This window comes from Mus caroli, unplaced genomic scaffold, assembly GCF_978045245.1.
Source record: "Mus caroli unplaced genomic scaffold, Mus_caroli_1 scaffold_5, whole genome shotgun sequence".
Lineage (NCBI taxonomy): Eukaryota > Metazoa > Chordata > Mammalia > Rodentia > Muridae > Mus > Mus caroli.
In genome coordinates, this window is record NW_028227260.1 from 117,827,618 (window position 1) to 117,842,399 (window position 14,782).

The 14,782-nt window shown below is 39.2% G+C and overlaps 1 protein-coding gene across 4 annotated transcripts in view; it reads right to left on the bottom strand.

Annotated features, from left to right (window-relative positions):
- Positions 1-2,087: 2,087 nt before the first annotated feature.
- The window catches only part of Tmem255a (transmembrane protein 255A), a 55,911-nt gene continuing 43,216 nt past the window's right edge, over positions 2,088-14,782 (bottom strand). For 3 of the 4 annotated variants that reach the window (XM_021153277.3, XM_021153274.3, XM_021153272.3), the window contains 2 exons: positions 13,039-13,182; positions 2,205-4,530 (listed from right to left, as the gene is read on the bottom strand). In XM_021153277.3, the coding sequence (XP_021008936.1) occupies positions 4,366-4,530; positions 13,039-13,182 (309 nt within the window). In that variant the 3' untranslated portion in view covers positions 2,205-4,365. The other variant, XM_029473302.2, reaches the window with a different exon arrangement.

Consider the following 14,782-nt stretch of genomic DNA (forward strand, 5'->3'; position numbering starts at 1 on the left):
TGAGACTTGTGGTTGGGGGGGGGGGGCGCAAGGAGGGGGAGGGAGGCTGCTGGCACAGCTTTTTAAATGCTCATGTTAGAATCTCCAGTGGGAAGTTTTCATTTTAAGTAATTTAAATGGCAATCTAGAATTGTCATTTCAACAAGGTCTTTTGAGTTTTTTTTAACCCCTTAAAATAAGTTCCAATCTGTGTGCAAACTGCTGCTATATATATAGCAGAAACCATAACTGGAATACTGGAGGCACATTGCTTCTTGTTTTATTTTGACAATAGTGCCAGCTTTCCTCCTTTTAAGATGACATATATTTAAACACTTAGAAGAATTTAAAATTTACCCAAAAGCTAGTAATAAAAGAAAGCAGGTTGGAACAGATATATAGTTTAGCATTTATAACAGATTTAATACAACTCTGTAAAAAAATTAATGTTTTGCAATGGAAAAATAATAGATACTGAAAATGGTTGTTGTTGGATAGTTGTTAGTCATTTGTGATCTTGCTTATATATTTCTTAGTTCAGCATAAGGTATTTTCATTCTCTGTGTATTTTTGTCAATTTCTTGACATTGAACGTAAAGCTTTAATCATGCTTTTTTTATATATAGGTCATTCTTCTGGTTAAACTAGGTGTGAAGATAAAGTTTTCAGTGTTTCTTAAGTTGGTAGCTGAGGGTATCAAGAATCAGTATTTGCAGTAATACAAAGGAAGAGGATAGTCCCAGCTTACCAAGAAGTAGAATGCTGTACATTTATGTTTTGGTTTTGGTAAGCTTAAGCCTACTATCATAAGCTAACTCTTAGAAAACTTAAAATCACTTTATAGGTCAAGACTCTGATTTCTGATCACAATATTCATTTCCTTTCTCTGTAGCTATTGATGGCACTATCTTTTGAATATAGGGTCTGCTTAAAAGCTGCTCTCAGTTGAGAAATGCGTTTCATGAATGCAGTCTCAGCAGTTAGACATAATTGCTTCTACCAGTGTCGGTGATAAGGATGTTTTGGTGTCAACTGCTAGGTAAAATCAGTTTGTCATAATAAGACTTGCTAATTCCTACAAGCCTATTACAACAAACTGGGAATTTTATAATGAAAAACTATCTGTTCTGAATAACACTGGCCAAATGATTCACTACTACTGCTGTGCTCTGCTCTGTCAAGTCTCTAATAAGAACTTTTAAACTTTGTGCCTACTGAAAAGCAGCTTCTAGAGTTTGCAGGGAGGACAAGAACTAGAAAGTTAAATTGTAATTTTGCCAGGAAGACTCTTCCATGTGTTTGGGGATTTTTTTAAATACCTTTATAGATCCAAAGTTGAGAGGCTGTGGAATACTCCTCTGGACGATAACTCTTTACTCCTAGCCATTATTAGATTGGAAGTTTGTAGCAAAATGCTATTTAAAATCTACTGTGAATAGTTTTTTACTTTTATTTTTTACTTAGTTTTCTGACTACTGATTTTTTTACTGTTATTTCAAGTTGGCTTCAATTTCACTCAACTTCTAAATTATCTGTAGTTATTTTTGGTAGAATCTATTTGAAATAGTAAATTTGTTCAAAGTATAAGCCAACATTTTAAAAAGGTTATAGCATTCTTGCAAGATTAAATGGGGATAATTTTGCTATCATTTTGGTGGTCACTGTCCTCCACTCAGAGTCACTGAAAAATTTGTTCAATTGGGCTAAAAAGATAAAAACAAATGAACCCTGCTGTAGGCATTTAAAATGTTATAGTGTGTGTATTTTGAGGAATTAAATGTAAATTCAATAGCACTGGCTTCTTTACCTCTGTTAGTCATATGAAACCTTGTTCATTTCCCCAATTACTGTAATTTTCATATTTGTACAATCTTCCTTATCATAAGTTCTGCTTTTCATTAACTGTTACCTGCTATTAGTTCATAGAGTTTATCACAAAATAAAACATATTCATTCTAATTTCTGAGTGATTTTTTTTTGCAAGATTGTGGTAAATGAATTGTATAGTCTTTCAATCCTATTGTTTCATGGTTTTTTTCCATAGCAGGAGAGAAGCTGTATTTGTGAAGACAGCATGGCAGAAATTGTCGTTAGGTTCTGTGTTTTGGTTAAGCATGTCCCATTGTTTCTTGAACCATTGCAGTTAAAAGTAAGTTGGCATTGCCAGTTGTTTTAGAGTGCCTGCTGTACTTTTGAACACACCACGAGAATACCTGTAAGTGGATAGGGAAGATAATTTTATTAATTTGAAACATCACAAAAGCTGTCTGGGTTTCCAACATGGCAGTGATACAGATTTTAAGCAACATCTATTTTATACAGGTTTTGAATTAATATTTTAATATTTCATGCCCAGTTCAATACTTTAGAGCAGAATTAGGAAGAAAGCAGTAAATGTTATAAAATGCCATCAAGATACATTGGAAATACAAATTCCTTCATTACAGCAAATGTTTTGCAGAAGAGTGAAGCAGCAAATATTAATTTTTCCTAAGGTAGCATGCACTCGATATAATTCAATGTGATTAAAAAAAAAGCTGCTCAAATTAAGTGTTACAAAATCTATACTGTTTCAAGTTATTTTGTAAAGTAAAAAAAAATACATAGAAATGAGTCATAGAATCTTAACACCTTAAGAAATGTGATCATAAAAGATATACTTTGTAATGGTGCCTTTAAAATATACACATTCACTAAAGCAAGGGGTAAAGTGTAAATGACAAGAAAAAAACCCTCAGGTGTCTGTATAAGTCAATTGATTATTAGTCCTTTTTGAAGTCCAATAGAATTTTAATATGTTCAGAACTGAAAAAATAACAGTAATTTTATGTAACATAAAAGGATTGTAGTCTTTTGGATTTGAAGACTGGATAAGAGACATTGAAAGTTAAACTGACTGTTTTGCAAACATTTACCGTAACAGTGAGTGCACTTGTTGTGCCTTGGTGATTCTTGATAACCAGGTGTCTACAAGGTAGATGGGAGCACCAGCATTGGTCTGCTGCCTCCAACCATCAAAGAAGGGAGGCAGCGAAATGGGCTGGAAATGTTTCCAGTGTGTGTTCTTGTGTTTGCAGAACTGTCTAATTAGGCGTCTTCTGTAGCTCCTGTACTTTTACATAATACAAGTGGAGGATTATCAATCTTCTTTTAAACCATTTCTCAGGTTAAAATAAAATCCCAGTGAACGTGTTCATGCTGGAGTGAAGGCATGGGTGCTAGAGTGTATCATTAAAACAACTATATAACTACCACAATATGCCAGGTGGGCTTTTAAATACGTAACACTTAAGAATTTGTCAAGTTGGCTATATTTGAGGTCTTGAAGACTTGAAATGGCATTGTAACATTTTCATAATCTTGAATTGAATGCTGTCACAATTGATCTCAACAGAAAAAAAAAAAAGGACCAATAAGAGCAGTGGCATTAAAATACAGATGAGTTTTCAGTGGTGGGGTGCAGGATCGTGCGGTTTGCTGGGGTGAAAGCACAATAGCTGAAGATTAAATAGTCACAAAGATAAGTAACAATTCACACCATGACCCAATCTAATCTAGCATTTTTAAACTCTGAATTTCAACTGTAAGATTTATATCTCCAGTAGCAAATGTGTTTTGTAATAATGCAACATATAGTAGGAACACTGTCTCCTAAGTTGCCAGATGTATACTGAGATCTAAAAATAGCACACGTGTTGCTCTGTATTTCCGTGCTTCTCCATCAGCCAGTCCTGGTCTCTCACCACTCAGGATAAGGGACTATTGCACTTTTCCCCTTAGGAGGTACCAGCCATGAAAGCTGAGCTGAATGATCACAACAGCCATTTTTACAAGACTTGGAGAACAGAGTAAAGAGATTGGCAGCTTTTTTTCAATATCCAGACACGAGCAAACAAAAAGCCACAACTTTCTGTATTGGAACTACTGTGTAGCCCAATCAGCTAGGAAATTTTCCTAAGAGTGACATCAATTGTAGGGGAAAATAGAGCCTATAGACCAGGTGATTCAACCAAGGTGCTATCATAGTCATCTACCAAGGGCCCGAGGACCACTGTCATTTACATAAAGGGAAGCAGATGGCAACCACACTTGTACTGTATAGAGGCGGAGCATCAGGAAATGCGTATCTGAAGAAGCCACGCTTCTTGCTGGACTGGCTCCCCAGCCCTGCTTAGTGAACTTGCTTTCTTCAAAGTACTGGGTTTGGCCTAGCCAATCCTGTCCTTCCTTGATAATGAATAAGCTTCATCCCCTATCTTTCCCTAGCTTGGCAAGCTGTTGTAAAACTTGATGTAGAAGAGTCACACTTTAGATGTAACCTACACACTTCCACTAGAGCAGAAATACAAAAGCCACAATAATCTCAATAGCCAATGGTATTCCTCTTTAAGGACTGTAAGGTGGTGGCTTTTCAAAAGGTGGGTAGTAGGGTGGAGAATAACGGGGTGGCGCACTGGAGGACCACATGTAGCTGGGTGAAGGAGAAGGCGATTGGGGCTCCTGCTCGTCGGAGAGTCCAGAAGGAGGGGAGGATGGAAAGACACCGGAATGCTGTGTAACAAAGAGAAAACATCTCAGGCAGTGAGTGAGTGCAGTTCCTTCCATAGCCATTACTATTTAAAATGAATATACACCAAATGTGTTCCTGTTTAGGAAAATAGCCCTTAAATCTTATGGTATCAGTAAAGGACATAAAAAAGCCCCACATCAAGTTACTCGGACTGAAAACACTGGGGATTTTCCTTCCTTGCCCCTTCAACTCTGCATCTAGACAGTTACTCGATCCTGTTCTGCTGTGAGGCCTCTTGAAGACATCACTCCATTTTCTGTGTGTCATTCAGCCCATGAGTTCTCTCCTACACTATGATTTAAGCCTTATGACCAGTCTTTCAAAATGTCTGGGTTTAAGAATGTTTAATGAGGTAAGTAAGTGATCCCTAGAAAAAAACTTTTCTGTAAGAATATGTCATTGGGATGTCTAGGGATCAGGGGTCCAAGATTAGACAAATCAGTTGGCTTGCTTGGGTCCCGGGGTGTGAAGTCCTGTTCCATATAAACTACCATTCCTTTCATTACCCATACACACCACAGATCAGAAAACAAGGCTTAACAAAGGCATGGGGGTGAGAAAACCAATGATAAGAATGAGGAACAATTTGTCAGTTTTCCAAAGAGACTGAGAATTCAATTTTATTTTTTGTTTGTCTAACTTTGGGAAAAGAGCCACTGTATGGATTTTTAAAAATCAATCTATTGAGATATTCAAAGTATAATACTAAGCATAGTGTCCCAAACTCAGAAAGACAAAAACTCCATATTCTCTCTCATATAGGGAGAGAGGAACCTGTAAGGAATCTCAGAGGGGGGCACTTAAAGTGTGAGTAAAACCTCACCGTAGCCTCACTCTAGTATGATTGGAGGGAATAACAAGGGCAATATGAGTTAGGAAACCAGTTCAGAGTCTCCTAGTCAACACACAGAATAGGAGACCTGCAGGTGTTCTAGTGTATCTGGGCTCCGTGAGTATCTGGTATTTTTTTAGAGCCACTTACACTAGATTTTTCTCAAGAGTTCAAGTACCACTTCAGCACGGAGGTGAGGTGGAAGGGGATCACACGTTGGATCATATCATCCTTGCATGCTTGTAACAATCTTAGACCAACCCTGACATGAGGCTTCCGGAGCATGAGACTAGTTCACAGAGGCTTATCCCCAGGCCAGACGTCTATACTCTTGAGAAGACAATGATTAGAGATTCCTAGGTCCTATATGAGACACTGCAACATCTGCATCACATAATGTTAGGAGTGAAGAGAGTCGCCACCCTCCTCTTCCTCCCTCACCCTACCAATTTTCTGAATAATGACTAAATAACTAGCCTAGAGAACCTAGAGAAACTTTAAAAGCAGTACAACTTCAAAGACTAGACCAAGAGAAGCAAGATGTCTTCCTAAGCTTAAACTGCCCCCTCCCTCCAAGAAGATATCCTTTACTAAAATAGTCCAGCTTATGTTATTTAATAACAGATATATTCTTTAAAAAAAAAATCAGACATTGCTAGATCATCGAGCAAACTTGTTCACTTAAAGTAAGGTTACTGTGGTGTCAATCCTGTCACTATCCTGCCTTCAACACAATGAAATGTGAGTCAAAATAGCCCCTTCCTAGGCTGTAGTGACAAAGGCCTTTAATCCCAGATGGCAGAGGCAGGTGGATCTGTGTGAGTTAAAGGTCAGTCTGGTCTATATAGAGTTCCAGGTCAGCCAAGTCTGCATAGTGACACCACGTCTCAAAAAAAAAAAAAAAAAAAAAAAAAAAAAAAAAAAAACTAACCAACTAATTAACTAACTCCTTTCTTCCTTAAATTGCTTTTGTCAGGTACTTTATCACAGCAACAACAAAAAAGTGAGTGAATAATACTACATCCTCCTTTTCTTTTCTCTTGTTGTTTTCTTCTAGTAAGAATGTTCCTCTTAATCAGAGAGGAAAGTAAAACCCACAAAGACAAGAATGTCGCATGTATGTGCCACTCTGTCCTAAATCCTACTATAGAGATGGCAAGAGGCAGCAGGGCAATTTTAGGTGTTCATGGCCACAGAAGGGAATGACATGTCCCTGCAGTACAGCTGAAGTCAGTTGCTTTCTGAGAGCCATTCAAAGGTTCCAGTGGGTGGCAGCTGCCGTGGGTGGCAGTTGTACACTGATAATAAAGAAGCTAGTCCAACGGCCTCTGGCTCCTCTGAGTCCTCACGTCTCAGTTTCCTGCTGATAACTATCAGAGAGGTGGGCAGCAGACAAGAGGTCCTCTTCCCTCTGAGATCAAAAGTGGAAATCTGGAGGAGAAATTTAAAGGTTCCTGGCAGAGCTAGGGAGCTAACTGGCTGCAGTCCACATACCCTTGGGGGTTGGAGAAGAAAAAGGCCCACAGTTACCAGTGTGCAGTTTCCTAGCAACAGGCAAGCACCTTGGAAAATACTTGGCTTTGCTGTAGCTAAAGAACTGGCTTGGTGTGTTTTGGTTCTTGGATGAGTTGAATTTTACTGATGCTTTGAATCTCTGCACACCACAAAGCACAAGGAACATCTAAGTAGCCAGCCCACTACTGGCCTAGTCAGCTCTGGCTTTCTGAGATGCCTCTAATGCCTGGGTGACCTACAGACTACCCTCTAATATACCTAAGAGGGTACTGAATGTACTCCAATGGTGCTAAGTGGGAAGCCACCATTCATGAACACAGGTATCTCTCTCCACAGCCCCTCACCTGCCCCGTGCCTGTCCACATCCTTCAATGTCTGTGCCCAACTCTGGGAAGATAAACACACCTCTCTTTAGGAGGTCCATGAACAGTTTTACTCCAAAAGGTTCCCTGGCACTGCCTAGTGACAATGACTAGTTCAAGAAATTGTATCTCAAAGCAGGGAACGCTCCAGGATTTGTTGGTTTTTGAAAACATTTCCCCTACATTCTGCCCTTGAAATAAAAGGCTAAGGATATGGAAAGAAGAGCAGACAAAAGGAAGAAGAAAATCGCAGAATAGAAAAAAAAAAGATAATAAAGGGAAACATTGAAAGGGGAGGGGAAAATCAAGAAAAGGCAGAAATGGCTTTCTGAGCTTCAAAGCACCCTGAACCATTAACTCCTCCTTTTAAGTGAGCTCAATTTATATGAGTCATTTTTAATGGCTTCAGTGAAACATCATGTACTTGCAGGTGCTGAATAAAGAACATAAGCAGCACCATTTGCATCTTTCACAGACTGAGACTTTTGAATTTAAACTTGGCAATTCACCAAATGGACAAGAAAAAGGACAAGTTGGTGAGGAAAGGAAAGGAACTAACCTAACATCCAGACTGAGACATATGACTGTGACCCTTCAACGTTTTAGATAAAACTACTGAGTTCAATTTCTGTAGGAAACAGTAGGAACTGCTAATGCCCTATAGAATTTGGGCTTAGCTGAAATGGAAGGGGTCCTGGGGAAACGACTTCAAAAGGCAAGGGTGGTGCTGGGAAGATGTGTAAGGAGGCCGAAGCCATCTCAGCATATAGCCTCCCTATTTTGAAGTATGGGAAGTTCATTAAGTGTAAGGACACATCAGAATGTAAAGCTGAAATAACCTCTTGTCTCACACTTGGGTCTCACAACTTCCTCATGGCCAACTGACCCAAAACAAATCCTTGCCCATTTCTGACCACAAGAAAGGTTTCCCAGCCTTCTTAACTGGATCATTACACAACGAAGGCATGGTTTGTTTTGCTTTTGTTGTTTGTTTTTGTTTTGTTTTGTTTTGCATGGCTCCAGCCAGTTCTGAGGCTGAGGTGGGTTTAGTTTTTTTTCCCACTCTGCCTTTATACCATTTTAATTACATGCGGGTAATAAGGTCAGTTCTAGGTTGAGGAACAAACAAGACAATAAACATGAAGGCATGATTTTAAAGGACTAAAACAAAACCCTGTGAGGTGGGTGGTGAGATGGCTCATTCTGTAGAAGCCACCAAGCTCAATTTACACACATACACACACACATACATGCACACACTTGCACACAATTCACTAATTAAAACCATGAATCTTTGCCCTCCTTCTGTTAACTTCAGAGTAAAAGGGAATAGAAATGATCAGATCAGAGTCACAGAGATAACCCTATTTAGAAATGAACAAAATGAAGAAAGAAGTCTTTCAGAAGAAAGTCTTTCAAAGTCTAACTATAATGAAGGTCATTTTCAACCTGAGAAGAGCAGGAGGAAGCGAAGCTCTGGCGGCTTCTTCTTCTTCTTCTTCTTCTTCTTCTTCTTCTTCTTCTTCTTCTTCTTCTTCTTCTTCTTCTTCTTCCTTCTCCTCCTCCTCTTCTTCCTCCTCCTCCTCCTCCTTCTTCTTCTTTTTTTTTAACAGACTCACTCTCCTAGCAGTTTGACTTGCAGAGCTGGTGTGCATTTTTTGACAGCTTTTTTATTTATCTAGGATCATATGCAAACATAACACAATAACCCAGCCTGTTGGGTGTTTTATTGGAAGACTGGTATTTCCTTCTTTGAAATTATAAGTGATTGCACATTTGGGAATAAAAGACTCCTCAACTTATATACTAAGTTCTAGAAAAAAAATAAAAATATTCCCTCCAAGACCTATGCCATAAAACTCAAAAGCTCCAAATAGGAAATACAAGAGACAACATGAGCCTAAGGAAAGAACCAGAAATGTACAGGAAGCAAGCATCTAAGTGGCCGCTAAATTGGGAAATGGATGGAGCAAGGGAACCTCTTTTCGGGGTAGATCAACTTGATAATCTAATGAAAAAGAGTAAATGAGACTCTCCTGAAGTCACATTTAGAAAACCCATGAAAAACAAAACAAAACAAAACAAAACAAAACAAAACAAAAACAAAAAACCCAAAAAACAAAAACAACAACAGTAAGAAGTATAGATATCTTTAATTTAACCAGGGAAAAGAATCTATAGGCACTCAGATTCATAGCTTCTCCAAAGAATTCTCCAAACTCCTGTCTAAAACCAGCAGTTATGAGTAAAAATGTTTCTCCTCCTCTTCTGACTTATCTGAACTTAAAGTCACTTAACCTCGCCATTATTTTGTCATCACAACTTGACAAATTGCAGTGGCAAGAGTATTTTATTGATGTATAAGTGTTCAGAAAATAATGGTTGTTATTGAAAAGTAGACAGACAGGCTTATAATCTCAGCACTTGGGAGGCTAAGGCAGGAGGGTCATGAGTTCAAGGCCAGCCTGACTATAACGTGAGACCATGCCTCAAACAAACAAATGAAAAAGAGAAAAAAAAAAGAGGCTTCTATAATCATTGATATTCTTATTACAAACCCAGAATGGAGTGGGGTTTATTTTGAAGGTAAAAACATAGATGCTCTTTAATTTTTAAATATATACATATATGTCCATATTTACACACATGTATGCATACACATTTTATTTGTTTGTATACATGCACACAGGTATGCAGATTAGCACTGGTGGAAACTGCTTCTCTCCTTCCACTATGTGAGTCCCAGGGACTGAACTCAGCTCATCAGGCTTGGCAGCAAGCATAAATATTAAATATTTATCTTGGTTTCTCCCCAGGGTGAATAAATTATAGTCCCTTCTCTGTGTTACTTGGGTTAAGTGTCCTTTTTTTCACATCACTTATCTACTTTTTTGTCATGACTGCTATCCTCTGACTCATCCCTTAAGTCTCTAGACAAATCATTTAATACAAGGACTGTCTTACTCAACTTCTATAGTCACATCCCCAGCCCCAGTATCTGACCAGGCATTGTTTGAGCTGAAACAACAATCCAATCATCACTGAATTATTTGCCAATCTTATTTTGATTCTGGGGTAGGATTTTAGCAGAAAATAATGGACAAATACATGTGTGAATAACTTAGAGGGAGGTTTCCTCCTGAGAGTTTGTGTTAAGTGTCACACTAGATATTCTTATCCCTCATTAGAAGGTGCACCACAAAGTCTAACTTCCTAAAATCAATACAATTTACTTTGATATGAAAATGAAAATAGCTCATGATGGAGGTTCACACCTATCTTGCCAGCAGTTAGGATGACTCAGAAGTACTGCTACAAATTCAAGACTAGCCTTTCTATATAGTTCAATCCCTGGGATCCTCGTGGTGGAAGGAGAGAACAAGTTGTCCTCTGACCTCCACAAACACGTGCTGTGGCACAGACATGTACCCACACAGGCAACACACACACACACACACACACACACACACACACACACACTTATTTTAAAAAGAGAAAAGAAAAAAGGAAAGGAAAGAAAAGAATAAAAGCGGGGCCTAGCAAACACAGGAGTGGATGCTCACAGTCAGCTATTGGATGTATCACAGGGCTCCCAATGGAGAAGCTAGAGAAAGTACCCAAGGAGCTAAAGGGATCTGCAACCCTATTGTTGGAACAACATGATGTACTAACCAGAACCCCGGAGCTCTTGTCTCTAGCTGCATATGTATCGAAAGATGGCCTAGTCGGCCATCACTGGAAAGAGAGGCCCATTGGACTTGCAAACTTTATATGCCCCAATATAGGGGAATGCCAGGGCCAAAAGAATGGGAATGGGTGGGTAGGGAAGTGGGGGGCGCTATGGGGGACTTTTGGGATAGCATTGGAAATGTAATTGAGGAAAATATGTAATAAAAATATTAAAAATTTAAAAATAAAGGCAAAGGGGAAAATCTCAAGCACAACCCGAAAAAAAAAAAAAAAGAAAAGAATAAAAGAAGAATCCTCTTGTTTTTGGCTTACAACCTCTCTATCTGAGGAGTGTTTGTTTTACTATGTAGGCCCCAAGAGAATGGTGCTATCCCTGTATAAGTATCAACATAGTTGAATTCTCTTAAAAGATAAACATGTTGTCTCTGTTAGTACTGACATTGTGTTCTTCCTGAACATAGTTACCTAGTATTTTTTTTTTTAACTCACCTAACTGGGTTAAAAAAAAAAAATACTAGAGCTGTCTTTCTGTAGCTACAAGGCTTTAGTGCAAGTTCCAACATAATTTTTCTAAGCCTTTCTTTTTTCTTTTTTTTTTTTTTTTTCGAGACAGAGTTTCTCTGTGTAGTGCAGGCTGTCCTGAAACTCACTCTGTAGACCAGGCTGGCCTCGAACTCAGAGATCTGCCTGCCTCTGCCTCCCAAGGTCTGGGATAAAAACTGCCCGGCAATTTTTCCAAGCCTTAATGCTATCTCTCCTGGTAGTAATGCTGTGCTTGATGGGAGTGAACAAGCCTATGTTTATCTTACCCTGCTGTAAAGCTAGAGACCTCTCCAAACCACATGCAACTAACAGTTTTAAAGTTTCAGCTATTTTGGCAAACTAAAGCTGAAATCAGGTTCCCCAAAGATATCCGCTTCCCAAACACTAGCTACAAATATCCCCAGAAAGTTTATGTCCCCTTTCATCGTTTATGGGCTCTAATCAATTGAAGCAAACATTTTAAGTTTAAGTTCCTTTAAAGTTTTAAAGGAACTTTTTTAAGTTTCGTTCCTTTAAAAGAATTGTCCCATGGTCTTTGAGTTTGGGGTTGACCAGATTTTAGTGCAACTTGATTCTTAGTTGGTGAATGGTTTTCAGAGGTTTCCCTAAAACACAGGCCTGGTGGTCTTTGTTCAGATAGGGCTGATTTGGTCCCCAGCACTCTGGGGAGGTGATGCCATGTATACAAGTACAGTGCAACCAGTTGGTCACAAGACTGACGCCTCCAAAACTGTGAGCGAGAGTAGCTCTCTCCTGTTTAGAAGCTTATTTTGACCTGGTGGCTTTTGCCACAGTAAAGGAAAGCTGCAAGTACAATCACCCTTCATATCTAAAGATCCATTTGATGGGTTTTCCCAAAGGGCCTCCTCAGTCTGCGCTCTGAACACAATGAATCCCTTTCATGCTTCCAATTTCTCTGACTTAGGCACAGATCAAAAGATAAAGGCTGAAAGTGCAAATATGCTAACGCTAGTACTGACCTATATGATAAGGCAAACCAACAAACAAATGAAACAAAACAGAAAACAGGGAGAGTTGTAAAAGTATTTTCTCTATGTTGTTCTAGTTAGGATGCTTGAAAAAAAAAACAAAACAGAGGGACTTCCTCTTTGGAGGTTTGATTCAGCCCTGTTTGTGGCTTAGAGCTTCCTTATGTCAAGCTACAGGGCTATGCCTCTCCCTAGAGCAAAAGCCAGTGTTGAACAGGAGTCCATAGTAACTTATTCAAGCTGCCATCTCCCAGTCAAATTATCATCCCTTAGTGTATTTAAATATAATTTGGGATACCTTACTCCTCCTCTGTTTCCTCCCATTTCTATTCTCTTATGCTCTGCCCACTTTCCTGTGTCTTCCATCCCATCTGGTCCTTAATCTAGTCACTGGTTTCAACACTCTGATAAAGGCTATCAGGGGTAGAGAGCCTGGGTTAATTCCTATCAATTCAAAAAGCAAAGGGAAGATTCTATAAATAAGTCAAGGACAATAAAAAGGGCTAAGTTACAGGTCAGGGAATAAAGAGGGTCCCCCCCCCCTCTCTTCAAACATACCTGAAAGTCATAAGCAGAATACGGTGGCAGATGAGGAGGGCTATGATAGTAGGTATTGTACGACGCCACTTGGGGACGCGCATAGTAAGAAACAGTTGGATGGGCATTTTCAACAGAGCAGTTCAGTGCCGGAAGAGTAGGGTTCTGCAGAAAAACAAGTTATAAACAATATCTTACACACCATCATCATTACGTGAATGGTTAAATAAGCCATAGCACAGATATGTAACAGCCAGCACATCACCCAGCCATCCATAAACAAATATTCAGACCTATATTTAGTGGCAAAGCTTTCCAGAATATACTGTTATTTTTTTATATGTATGAGTCTTTTGCCTTTTGTCTGTGCATCCACATGTGTGCCTGGTCCCTGGCGTGGCTGGAAGAAGATTTCAGATTCCCTGGAACTGGAATTATTGATGATTGTGAGCTGCCATGTGGATGTTGGAAATTACCTCTGGAAGAGAAGCAAGTCCTTTTAAACACTGAGCCATCTCCCCAGCCCCTATTGTTATTTTTTAACTACCGTGGAGCTAGAGATACAGTTCAGCATAGAACATTTGCCTGGCATGTGCAAGGCCTTGGGTTCAGTTCCCAATACTACAAAAAGAAAGGCCTCTGTGATAAATTAATATAGTGTACTCTAGTTCGTGTTCTAAAAAATCTCAGTTACATATTTATGTGTGGAAATACAAAGACATCACTCTGGAAAGATTCACTGCAAACTGTTAGTTGTAGTCACCTCTGCAGAGGGAAGTAATATTAGGAAGAAAATGGAGACTCTTTTTTTAAATATATGAGCCAATATTTTTGCAATGAATACATAATATGTCATTTTCCTCAAGCTTTAAATTTGTTTTAGATGTAGGTAATCTATGGTATGAATATGAGTGTTTTGCCTGCATGCATGCAAGTGCACCACATCCACGAGCATGCCCTGGACATGTCAGACAGTCCGGAACTTGAGTTACTCATGATTGTGACTCACCATGTGGGGACTGGGGACCCATCCTTGGTCCTCTGCAAGAGTAACAAGTGCTCTTAACTACTGAGAAATCTCTCCAACCCCCTCCACCTTAAAAAATTGATTTTTTTTTGTGTGTATGTGTGCATGTGTCTGCATATGAACATGTGAGGACATGTCTATGGAGGTCAGACGATGACACTCTACCCCACACTTTGCCATATTCCATGTCCTAGAGCTCTCTCTTCCATTTGTGTGGAGAGCCCAGAACTGTCTTAAATTACAGATAGTTGTGAGCTATCATATAGGTGCTAAGAACTAAGCTTGCACCTTCTACAAGAGCAAGTGCCGTTAAACTCTGAACCATTTATCTACTCTCCCACCCGACAACTTTCTATCTTGAAAAATCCAAATCTACAGAAATATTGGAATCATTTTGGAAACACTTTCATTCTTTTTGCAAATAAAACAGTGTGTGAATGATTTTCTGTCCCCATTATAACCTGATGGCAGGTGTAGCTGTTTCAGAGTCAATGCCACTGTTGTCCAGGTTAGAGGCCTGCTCATTAGATCCCACATAGATCTAAGTACAGGGTAAATGTTTTCCTTTTTTATGGGGCAAGTGGACCATGCCACCAGACAGAAGAACTGGTAGGGTTGAGTAAACCCAAACCCCATGACACTCAAAATTAAGAACGGTAGGGGTGGGGCCGGCTCCCTGCCAAACTCTACATGATCTGGAACAACCACGACACCCCACTGAAAGGACCATAGCAGTCA